We start from the raw sequence: 13,039 nt of genomic DNA, 5'->3' as shown, positions 1-13,039 counted from the left end.
CCCAACTATACGGGAGTCCTTTCTTCCCCAACTATACAGGAGTCCTTTCTTCCCCAACTATACGGGAGTCCTTTCTTCCCCAACTATACGGGAGTCCTTTCTTCCCCAACTATACGGGAGTCCTTTCTTCCCCAACTATACGGGAGTCCTTTCTTCCCCAACTATACGGGAGTCCTTTCTTCCCCAACTATACGGGAGTCCTTTCTTCCCCAACTATACAGGAGTCCTTTCTTCCCCAACTATACGGGAGTCCTTTCTTCCCCAACTATACAGGAGTCCTTTCTTCCCCAACTATACGGGAGTCCTTTCTTCCCCAACTATACGGGAGTCCTTTCTTCCCCAACTATACGGGGAGTCCTTTCTTCCCCAACTATACGGGAGTCCTTTCTTCCCCAACTATACGGGAGTCCTTTCTTCCCCAACTATACGGGAGTCCTTTCTTCCCCAACTATACGGGAGTCCTTTCTTCCCCAACTATACGGGAGTTCTTTCTTCCCCAACTATACGGGAGTCCTTTCTTCCCCAACTATACAGGAGTCCTTTCTTCCCCAACTATACAGGAGTCCTTTCTTCCCTGTGTGCTGCCCTTCTGGCAGCTTTATGTGACTTGTACAGCTGGTGAGCAATCAGCCCTTGATTACTCACCAGCTCCCAATCAGCCCCAATTAGTCCTGGCTGGAGAGCCCGTCGAGACCTGGCACGTCCAGCAGATGGAGCCAGCGCCTCGTGATGTATGCTCCGTCTGTCACCAGGCCTCGATGAGTCTCCCCCTGGTGGCTGACCTGCTGTACGCCACAATACAAATGACAGCCAAGTGTTATTATAAAATCCATAGAGAATGTCAGCCTACATTTAGGTGTACACGTCCATTTAATATAGCCTATGCAATATGATTATTATGCAATAGCAGTGTGTTGCTGAAGAAAGTGTAGCTCCTTATTAAATTAATTCTTCATTTTTATTTTCAAGCTGTCCCTTTTCAACACAATACACGTGATCGTTGCTTTAATGACCAGAACATGCTGTTGGACTGAGGTATGTTAGACACTTCCATCCAGGAACAAGTGTTGAAACAGGTCCAACTACTTCAACGATTTCAATTGGCTGATGCACTTGTGCCAGGATATAAGCAGTACTAGCTGTTGAACTTAGCATAGGGCTGATGTGACCGGCTACAATTTAGCGTTTGGCCATCAACGCATTTCATTGGCTGATAAGCATTTTGTGCACGATAACCCATATGTACTGAACAAAAATATAAACGCAACATGCAACAATTTAAAAGATTTTACTGAGTTACAGTTCATAGAAGGAAATCAGTTAATAAATAAATTGATTAGGCCCTAATCTACAGATTTCACATGACTGGGCAGGGGCGCAGCCATGGGTGGGCCTAGGAGGGCATAGGCCCACCCACTGGGGAGCCAGGACAAGCCAATCAGAATGAGTTTTTACCCACAAAAGGGCTTTATGACAGACAGAAATACTCAGTGGGTGGGCCTATGCCTCAGAAGATCCCGCAGGTGAAGAAGCCGGATGTGGATGTCCTGGGTTGGCGTGGTTACACATGTTCTGCGGTTGCGAGGCTGGTTGGATGTACTGCCAAATTCGCTAAAACAACGTTGGAGGTGGCTCATGGTAGAGAAATTAACATAAATTCTCTGGCAACAGCTCTGTTGGACATTCCTACAGTCAGCATGCCAATTGCACGCTCCCTCAAAAGTTGAGACATCTGTGGCGTTGTGTGACCAAACTGCACATTTTAGAGTGGCCTTTTATTGTCCCCAGCACAAGGTGCACCTGTGTAATGATGTAACCTTTATTTAACTAGGCAATTGTGGGCCAAGAGTGTGCCGCCCTATGGGATTCCCAATCACGGCCGGATGTGATACAGCCTGGATTCGAACCAGGGACTGTAGTGATGCCTCTTGCACTGAGATGCAGTGCCTTAGAAACCTGCACCACTCGGGATCATGCTGTTTCATCAGCTTCTTGAAATGCCACACCTGTCGTCAGGTGGATGGATTATCTTAGCAAGGAGTAATGCTCACTAACAGGGATGTAAATAAAATTGTGCACAACATTTGATAGAAATAAGCTTTTTGTGCAAATTGAACATTTCTGGGATCTTTTATTTCAGCTCATGAAACATTGGACCAACACTTTACATGTTGCATTTTTGTTCAGTATAACTTTAAATGCTTGCTTATGTTCACAAGTATAGCCCTCTGTTTTCCGACGCATGTTTTTGACTGAAAATGTGTGTTTATGCAACATGAAATCAAATTGTCTACACTCAGTCAGGGGTCTTCAACAGATCGATCACAAGCTATCTCAATCCAATTGAGCGTCTGTGGGATGAGACGTAACGAGCTATTCGGGGTAGAGATTCACTACCAGCCAACTTGACACAAGTGTGGGAAGCATTGGAGTCAACATGGGCCATTATCCCTGTGGAATGTTTTTGACACCTTGTAGAGTCCATGCACCGACAAATTGAGGCTGTTCTGAGGGCAAAAGGGGGTGTAACTCAATATTAGGAATGTGTCCAATAGTGGACGTTTATTATATATATCTACATGATGTATTGTTACGCCATGTAGGAGCACTATAGACCTAGGTGCTCATTTTGATATCTGTTTGACTGATTCCTTAAATGCAGATCTGTAGCAGTGGAGGCTGCTGAGGGGAGGACGGCTTATAATAATGGCTGGAGTGGAGTGAATGGAATGGTATCAAACACATGAATGGAATTGTATCAAACACATGAATGGAATGTTTGATTCCATTCCATTCACTCCATTCCGGCCATTATGATGAGCCGTCCTCCCCTCAGCAGCCTCCGCTGATCTGTAGTAGATGTTAGGTATGTTTTAAATTCTCACTCATAAACATTCTGAACTAATCAATGCATGGTTTCCTTTGTACGTCTCAATATAATGTTATTCTTTAATAAAATAAATGAAAAATATACTTTTTGTCTGAATTTCTTTTACTTTCCCTCAATTTCGTTACCCACTCCAGTCAGCGATGTGCATCTTTCAGGCGATGCTGCTAGTGTGACGTATAATGTAGTTGACGGGACGCTTCTTCAACAAACAGCTAGTCATCCACCTCCATAGCTTGCTAGCCAACATAGCCGAAACATTGAAGCTGTTTTAAAAGTGATCCCATACAAAAAATAATCATAATTTGGGGGATTTTCACTAAATTATATCCATAGAATGGTCATTTGGAGGAAGGAATGTTGACATATATTTCAAATTTGTATCTTAAAGCATAATTGAGAAATAATTTATAAAAGTTGGCATATTTATGTCATTTTGGCCTTGCCCTGGCCTCCTTTTCAAGGGGCAATCAGCAGTTGCTACATCCATTTTTGGACTTAGTTTAATGATATATATCCACTGATTGTTGAAGAATATAACTTATAAATGCCTCATGAGCTTAGTTCATAAACAGAAGTAAATGTAAACAAACACTATATAGCCATGAAACATGGTTAAAACAATAATGTTGATATCATGGATGGTCACTGTGTGCATCCGTAGGTCTATCTATGAATTTGAGAGTGGTTACAGTTCTCCAGCCCCATCCCTTAGCTTTTTACCAAAACAGGAGTGGGAAGACACTTTGTTATTGTTCATACTGCTGATGTTTCATCATTAGATGCTACAGTCCTCCTTTAAGATAAAATATAAACATTTAACAAAGCAGAAATGAGTGTCATATGAAGCTTTACTACTTGCTCTGTAATAGTATTTTGATAAAACTTTTCTTACATTTAATTTATGAATATTGAAAAAATATAAACATGAATATATAAAATATATCATCTTTGATTTAGTCAAATGTTTTAATATATTGTTGAAAGGCAGCCTGCAGCTCTTTGATTCGGTAAAATGTTTTAATATATTGTTGAAAGGCAGCCTGCAGCTTTTTGGACCACTGGTCTGGAACAAGCTGGACTTATCCTTATGACAGTTAGCCAGCATGCCTGCCTTGAAAGAGCTGCACACAAATCTAGACAGATGTAATCGGAGTGTGATTTAGTGTGTATGCTACTGCATATGATGTGTATGCTGTGATTTGAACTGTGCTGCTTTACTATGTATGCTAATGAGTATGCTGTGATTTGAACTGCTATTTTAGTATGTATGCAATGAGTATGTTGTATATTTATTTATTTGTATTTATTTTACCTTTGTTTAACCAGGTAGGCAAGTTGAGAACAAGTTCTCATTTACAACTGTGACCTGGCAAAGATAAAGCAAAGCAGATCGACATATACAACAACACAGAGTTACACATGGAGTAAAACAAACATACAGTCAATAATACAGTACAAAAACAAGTCTATATACAATGTGAACAAATGAGGTGAGATAAGGGAGGTAAAGGCTAAAAAGGCCATGGTGGTGAAGTAAATACAATATAGCAAGTAAAACACTGGAATGGTAGATTTGCAGTAGGTGAATGTGCAAAGTAGAAATACTGGGGTGCAAGGGAGCAAAATAAATAAATAAATACAGTAGGGGATGAGGTAATTGTTTGGGCGATTTATAGATGGCCTATGTACAGGTGCATTGATATGTGAGCTGCTCTGACAGCTGGTGCTTAAAGCTGGTGAGGGAGATAAGTGTTTCCAGTTTCAGAGATTTTTGTAATTCGTTCCAGTCATTGGCAGCAGAGAACTGGAAGGAGAGGTGGCCAAAGAAGGAATTGGCCCTGGGGCTGACCAGTGAAATACACCTGCTGGAGTGCGTGCTACGAGTGGGTGCTGCTATGGTGACCAGCGAGCTGAGATAAGGCGGGACTTTACCTAGCAGGGTCTTGTAGATGACCTGGAACCAGTGGGTTTGGTGATGAGTATGAAGCGAGGGCCAGCCAACGAGAGCGTACAGGTCGCAATGGTGGGTAGTATATGGGGCTTTGGTGACAAAATGGATGGCACTGTGATAGACTGCATCCAATTTGTTGAGTTGGGTGTTGGAGGCTATTTTGTAAATGACATCACCGAAGTTGAGGATCGGTAGGATGGTCAGTTTTACGAGGGCATGTTTGGCAGCATGAGTGACGGATGCTTTGTTGCGAAATAGGAAGCCAATTCTAGATTTAACTTTGGATTGGAGATGTTTGATGTGAGTCTGGAAGGAGAGTTTACAGTCTAACCAGACACCTAGGTATTTGTAGTTGTCCACATATTCTAAGTCAGAACCGTCCAGAGTTGTGATGCTGGGCGGGCGGGCAGGTGTAGGCAGCGATCGGTTGAAGAGCATACATTTAGTTTTAATTGTATTTAAGAGCAGTTGGAGGCTACGGAAGGAGAGTTGTATATGCTTTCTGTCTATGTATTTTATCTAGACAACTTTGTGATGTGAATGTTTTTATTGATTGTATGGGACCCAGGACCCTAGGAAAACAGTGGCAATTCTTATTGAGTGGACTATCCTGGCTAAATAAATCAAATGAAATTAACATGATATACTCTACAGCTGTATCACAGTTCCAGAGTGGGATCTCTGCTACTTGGAGAGTTATGATCCAATTTGTAAGCTTTACCAACAGAATGAATGTGCTTTTTTTTTAAATGGTCGCCCTCTGCTGGTGATTTGCAGGGTGTGCAATGATACATGTAAAAGGTTGGCTGTAATTACAATAGGTTTTGATTAATGCAACATAATTTTATTTGAATTAAAATGAAGTGAATATTTCTTAACTATGTTAGCTACTAGTGGTAATTCATGATATACATCCTAATGATGTATTGTTACACCATGTAGGAGCACTATATACCTAGTCTGTTCATTATATACATCTACATGATGTATCGTTACAGGTATATGGGTGCACTTGATATTGCTGCACAGCAGAGAATCCGGTATGAGGTGGCAGCACGATATATAAATACATTTTTTTTCGGGACCTAGAATAGTTCTCTCTATAATTCAATATGTAATGTATAGGCCTATAGTGTATTGCATTGGGACCAATGGAGTGGGTGAAGTAGAAAGGACTTCTGGGCATATAGACCTTAGTCCACCATGACATAACACCATATATATAGATTCTACAGACCCTACTGAGTACTTCCCACACTATTTTTACATTGGCAAAAATAATAGTTTTTTCTCTATAAATCAATGTGTTCCATGTAAAGTGATTTATAAAAAAAAATATATATTTAACCTTTATTTTACTTGGCAGGTCAGTTAATCTTACATCTAGACGTTCCGCTAGCGGAACACCTGCTCCAATATCCAATGATGGGCGTGGCGCGAAATACAAACTCCTCTAAAATCCGAAAACTTCCATTTTTCAAACATATGACTATTTTACAGCATTTTAAAGACAAGACTCTCGTTAATCTAACCACACTGTCCGATTTCAAAAAGGCTTTACAGCGAAAGCAAAACATTACATTATGTCAGCAGAGTACCCAGCCAGAAATAATCAGACACCCATTTTTCAAGCTAGCATATAATGTCACAGAAAACAAAACCACAGCTAAATGCAGCACTAACCTTTGATGATCTTCATCAGATGACAACCCTAGGACATTATGTTATACAATGCATGCATGTTTTGTTCAATCAAGTTCATATTCTCAGTAGATAGCCCAGCCATCACGGCTAGCCATTTAGACACCGACCAAGTTTAGCCCTGACCAAACTCCGATTTACTATTACAAAAGTTTGATTACCTTTGTTGTCTTCGTCAGAATGTACTCCCAGGACTGCTACTTCAATAACAAATGTTGGTTTGGTCCAAAATAATCCATCGTTATATCCAAATAGTGGCGTTTTGTTCGTGCGTTCTAGACACTATCCGAAGTGTAAATAAGGGTCACGAGCATGGCGCAATTCGTGACAAAAGATTTCTAAATATTCCATTACCGTACTTCGAAGCATGTCAACCGCTGTTTAAAATCAATTTTTATGCAATTTTTCTCGTAAAAAAGTGATAATATTCTGACCGGGAATCTGCGTTTAGGTAAACAGAGGAAAGAAAACAAAGCATTCTGTCGACGCGGGCACGCGCCTGAGTCTCACAGTACTGTAACCAGCCACTACCCAAACGCGCTACTTTGTTTCAACCAGAGCCTGCAAAGCCACGATTCAGCTTTTTGCCGCCTTCTGAGAGCCCATGGGAGCCGTAGGAAGTGTCATGTAACAGCAGAGATCCTCTGTAATGGATAGAGATGGCAAAGAAGGCCAAGAAATGATCAGACAGGGTACTTCCTGTACAGAATCTTCTCAGGTTTTGGCCTGCCAAATGAGTTCTGTTATACTCAGACACCATTCAAACAGTTTTAGAAACTTTGGAGTGTTTTCTATCCAAAGCTAATAATTATATGCATATTCTAGTTTCTGGGCAGGAGTAATAATCAGATTAAATCGGGTAAGTTTTTTTATCCGGCTGTGAAAATACTGCCCCCTATCCATAACAGGCTAAGAACAAATTATTATTTACAGTGAAGGCCTACACCAGCCAAACCTGGACCACCCTGGGCCAATCATGCACCGCCCTATGGGACTCCCAATCACGGCCGGTTGTGATACAGCCTGGAATCGAACCAGACCCTTCTGAGTATTCCCTACAATACTTTTACTGCGGCACACATAATAGTTTTTTTCTCTATAAGCCAATATGTAACGTTATTCCATATAGAGTGATTCGCGTTGGGGGCATTTATTTGACCTTGGAACATGTTTTAAAACCCAGATTTAATACAAATGTCACTTATATATGAATAATTGTTCATGTTTAGACAATTTTTTTTCATATATAATTAATGAATACAAGTTATTGACACGCTATTTAGAAAAATGTAGACATTCCATGACCCGGAAGTTTTAGTGTTGCTGACGAGACGTCGATCTAGTGCCGTGTTCATAACAACTGCGAACTCGGAAAAATACGTGGTCAAATCTTGACGTCAGAGATCTTCAGGTCGGAAAGTCGGAGGTCTGGAAAGAGGCCTGAGTTCCCAAGTTGGAATTCCGAGTTGGATGACCGTTCAAATCGACTTTTTCCAGTCGGAGCTAGTTTCCCCCCCTTATTTCCCAGTTGTGTTGAACGCACTGAATCGGAAGTCGGAGATTTCCGAATTCCCATTTGCTTTGTACGCGGCATAGAATTGTACCGCAGGAATCACAGACGACAGATGCTGTGGTGGCAGCTGCAGAGAAGTACTTGGGTGTATGAGATTTTACTGCAGAAGAGTTACAAGGTGTTTTGAGCGATAGTGTCCCGTCCTCCCAGGCTGCTGTCCTGGTGTAGGATCAGATAGGTCCAAAGTAGTGGAATAGTGATGAGTTTTTAACGGGTGTAGGGTTAGTTGCTAGATCATTTTTTTTCACAGTGTAAAGAATTCATACTACAGGGTAGGTTGATGCACAGCCATACAGTAGGTGGCGGCATGCACCTATAACATTTGTTTGCAGACCGCCATAATACCAAAGAATAAGAAGACGCTGCTCCTGTCAGCCATCTCGTTAGCTTGTTAGTCAACATAGCCGAAACATTTGAGCCCTTTAGACACTTTCAGTGACTATTAGCCACTGTGTTTTAAACCCACTTCTGTCGTATCTACTAGTTACCCCATTTAGTGTCATATATAAGCTGTTGTTGTTAGTCAGCTAGCTGGCTTGTTAAATTAGCAGTAGCACTAGGCTAGTCGCTAATTCTAACTAGCTAGCTAAGTGACATCCCCGCCCGTGAGTTCACTGAGTTACTTGCACCCTGCTAAAGAAGAGGAGGCATGCTGGGCGGAGAAAGAAGCTCTTGTGAAAGTGGAGAGGGAAGAGGAGGCTGTTAAACAAGAAGTAGAGGATGAGGCTGTTACAGTGAAAGAGGAAGACGTTTCAGTGAAAGTAAAGGATGAAGCTTTCAGAGTGAAAGAGGAGGAGGATACCGTTTTTGGAGTGAAGGAGGAGGGGGTATGACTGAGGAAGACATTTTGGGATTGAAGGAGGGGGATATTACTGTCACATTGGAGGAGACTGGAGATGTAATGAACACCAGTGAGTACTGTCTTAAAAACATGGGCACAAACGCTGCTGTTGTTGAACTGTGTGGCTTTAAAAGGGCATTCTACACACATTCTATTGATCGCATATACATATTTGCAGATGTTATTCCAGGTGAAAAATGCTTGTGTTTCTAGCTCCAACAGTGCAGTAATACGTAGCAAAACATAATACCAAACAATACACACAAATCCAAAACATTTGAAGAAAGAAATTAAGAAATATCAGAACAAGCAATGTCAGAGTCCTGAATATAAATATATATAATGGTGTTTATGGACAGTATCTGAATAAAAAAAAGTGGGTACAGCATTAGTTATATTGGATGAGCCATAACTAGAATACAGTATATACATATGAAGTGGGTAAAACACTATGTAAATATTATTAAAGTGACCAGTGTTCAATGACTATGTACATAGGGCAGCAGTCTCTATGGTGCAGGGCAGAGTATCGGGTGGTAGCCGGCTAGTAACAGTGACTAAGTTCAGGGCAGGGTACTGGTAGGAGGCCTGCTAGTGGTGACTATTTATCTCTCTGATGGCATGGAGATAGACTGAAAAACAGCTTCTTTCTGTCCCAGCTTTGATGCAGCTGTACTGCCTCCGCCTTCTAGATGGTAGAAGGGTGAACATGCTGTGGCTCGGGATCCTTGATGATCTTCTTGGCCTTCCTGTGACACCAGGTGCTGTAGATGTCCTGGAGGGCAGTGTGCCCCCGGTAATGTGTTGGGCTGACCGCACCACCCTCTGGAGAGCACTGCGGTTGCAAACGGTGCAATTGCCGCACCAGGTGGTGATACAGCCCAACAGGATGCTCTCGATGGTGCATCTGTAGAAGTTTGTCAGGTTTTTAGGGTCTTTAGCCTCCTGAGGTTGAAGAGGTGCTTTTTCGCCTTCTTCACCACACTGTCTTTGTGAATGAACCATTTTTGGTTGACGGTGATGTGTAAGCAGAGGAACTTAACTTTTCACCCTCGACTGTGGCCCGTCAATATGGATGGGGGCATGTTCTCTCTGCTCTCTCCTGAAGTCCACGATCAGCTCCTTAGTTTTGTTGACGTTGAGGGAGAGGTTATATTCCTGGCACCACTCCGCCAGGGCCCTCACCTCCTCCCTTTAGGCTGTCTCATTGTTGCTGGTAATCAGGTCTACCACTGTTGTGTCGTCAGTAAACTTGATGATTGTGTTGGAGACGTGCGTGGCCACGCAGTCATGGGTGAACAGGTAGTACAGGAGGGGGCATTATTATAGAATAATATAGTAACCAAAAACAAATCAAAATATATTTTATATTTTAGGTTCTTCAAAGTAGACATGCTTTGCCTTGATGACAGCTTTGCACGCTCTTGGCTGTTGCAGGTGACGACCTCACCGGGTTCCAGTCCTATCAGCTAAAAACATTTGTCACATCCCTAGTTTATACAAACCAAATGTTAGACTACTAGAAGCTAAGGGGTAATAATGTCAAAATATTTTTTCAGAGTGGAGATTAGTTTATGAATTGCCTGGCTGGGCTGATGGGACAGTGGATGTGTAGAATGGAACTGTCAACAGGCATTACCTGTGGATCATCGTGATTAACAGCTATCAACCATTCAGCATTCAAGATCCAAATGTACCATTTTTATGAGGGATCTAGTCTGGATTAAACTTCATAGTTTAATCATGTTGCGGTTTCAGTTAGGGCTGTTTAACCAAATACTCTGTTTGTATTTGGCAGGAGAGAGGTCAGACTCTCACTCTGACAGCGGGAAGAGTCCTTCAGGGGAACCAGACCCAGAGATGCCCAAACCAGCGGGACGACACCACACCTCCCATTGTGGAAAGAGTTTTAAGCGGTTATGGACACTAAAAGAGCATGGGAGAACACACACAGGAGAAGAGCCTTACCACTGCTCAGACTTTGGGAAGAGGTTTTGCCAGGTAGACAGCCTGAAACGACATGAGAGAATACACACAGGAGAGAATCCTCACCACTGCTTCCAGTGTGGCAAGAGTTTTACCCGTTTATGTTACCTAAAAATACATGAGAGAATACACTCTGGAGTGAAGCCTCATCACTGTTACCAATGTGGAAAGACTTTTACCCGGTTAGGGCACCTAAGAACGCATGAAAGGGCACACACAGGAGAGAAGCCATATCACTGTTCCCACTGTGAAAAGAGTTTTACCCAGTTAGGGAACCTGAGAACACATGAGAAGGCACACACAGGAGAGAAGCTTTATCACTGTTCCCACTGTGGAAAGAGTTTTACCCGGTTAGGGCACCTAAGAACACATGAGAGGGCACACACAGGAGAGAAGCCTTACCACTGTTCCCATTGTGAAAGGTGTTTTACCCGGTGGGGGAGCCTGAAAAAGCATGAGTGGATACACACGCGTGAAAAGCCCTACCAGTGCTCCTTGTGTGGAAAGAGTTTTACCCAGTTAGGAAACTTGAACCAGCATGAGAGGACACACACAGGAGAGGATAAGACCTACCACTGCTCCCAGTGTGAAAAGAGTTTTACCCGGTTAAGGCATCTGAATAAGCACGAAATAATACATACACTGGAGGAGAAGACATACCACTGCTCTCAATGTGGAAAGACATTTTCCCAGTCAGAGGACCTGAAATCACATGAGAGAATAGAGAGGCTTTGTTCTGACTTATGTTTTTGATTGAGAATGTGTTTTTTTTATGCCACACAAAACCAAATTGTATGTATGAAAGCTTTCAAAAAAAGAATAGGTCTACTTTTTATTTTTAATTGAGACCATGATCATATATAAAATCTGATTTTAACATTTTGTTTTGATTAGGAACTTTGATTGATTGGATAGCATCAATCCTTAATGTTCATTTTATGATTTGGATATTTGAAAATGTAAATAATTAAGTAGATTATTGGAAGTTTTATTTCTTTGTTTTAAACTTAATCTCTTGAATTTAGTTGTTTCATTGCATACATTCTTGTACCATTCATCAAGCTAAAGGTGTATGAAAATGTGATGACGTTGTTCTGATAACATTAAGTTGTTGACATGAAAAACATTCACTACCTCATAAATATTCCCATTAGTATTATTCCACCATGTCAGAGAAAACTCAGGTGCTGATTGTAAAAAGGATTTGATTAATGCAAAATATTGTGTTTGAAAAAAAAATGTGGAACACCAATAGATAATTATATACATCTACGTGATGTATTGTTATACCATGTAGGAGCAGCATATACCTAGTCTGTTCATTATATACATCTACATGATGTATTGTTACACCATGTAGGAGCAGCATATACCTAGTCTGTTCATTATATACATCTACATGATGTATTGTTACACCATCTAGGAGCAGTAAAGACCTAGTCTGTTCATTATATACATCTACATGCAATCTGTTTTCCGCTCAGGTTATGGATGTGTTACTGCAACTTTAAAGGTTCTAAATGATCTCACCATTGCCCTTGATTCTAAGCAATGTTGTGCTGCTATTTCTATTGACTTGGCCAAAGCTTTTGATACAGTAGACCATTCCATTCTTGTGGGCCAGGCTAAGGAGTATTGGTGTCTCCGAGGGCTCTTTGGTCTGTTTTGCTAACTACCTCTCTCAAAGAGTGCAGTGTATAAAGTCAGAACATCTGCTCTCTGCCACTGCCTGTCACCAAGGGAGTACCCCAAAGCTTGATCCTAGGCCCCACACACTTCTCAATTTACATCAACAACAAAGCTCAGGCAGTAGGAAGCTCTCTCATCCATTTATATGCAGATGATAGTCTTATACTCAGCTGGCCCCTCCCCGGATTTTGTGTTAAACACTCTACAACAAAGCTATCTTAGTGTCCAACAAGCTTTCTCTGCCCTTAACCTTGTTCTGAACACCTCCAAAACAAAGGTCATGTGGTTTGGTAGGAAGAATGCCCTTCCCCACAGGTGTGATTACTACCTCTGAGGGTTTAGAGCTTGAGATAGTCACCTCATACAAGTACTTGGGAGTATGACTAGACGGTACACTGTCCTCCTCTC

The 13,039-nt window shown here is 41.6% G+C and overlaps 1 protein-coding gene across 2 annotated transcripts in view; it reads left to right on the top strand.

Annotated features, from left to right (window-relative positions):
* LOC106591818 (zinc finger protein 239-like) overlaps nt 1-12,297 on the top strand; it is a 28,023-nt gene extending 15,726 nt beyond the window's left edge. The window contains exons 1-2 of one of the 2 annotated variants that reach the window (XM_014183082.2): nt 7,891-9,026; nt 10,755-12,297. In XM_014183082.2, coding sequence (XP_014038557.2) covers nt 8,945-9,026; nt 10,755-11,695 — 1,023 coding nt within the window. In that variant the 5' untranslated portion in view covers nt 7,891-8,944 and the 3' untranslated portion in view covers nt 11,696-12,297. Of the gene's footprint in view, nt 1-7,890; nt 9,027-10,754 lie in introns of those variants that run through there. The other variant, XM_045713133.1, reaches the window with a different exon arrangement.
* The last annotated feature ends 742 nt before the right edge of the window (nt 12,298-13,039 follow it).

This window comes from Salmo salar, chromosome ssa02 (genome assembly GCF_905237065.1).
Source record: "Salmo salar chromosome ssa02, Ssal_v3.1, whole genome shotgun sequence".
NCBI classification, from domain to species: Eukaryota; Metazoa; Chordata; class Actinopteri; order Salmoniformes; family Salmonidae; genus Salmo; species Salmo salar.
Note: the sequence above shows the minus strand (reverse complement) of the source record. Positions and strands in the feature narration are given on the sequence as shown.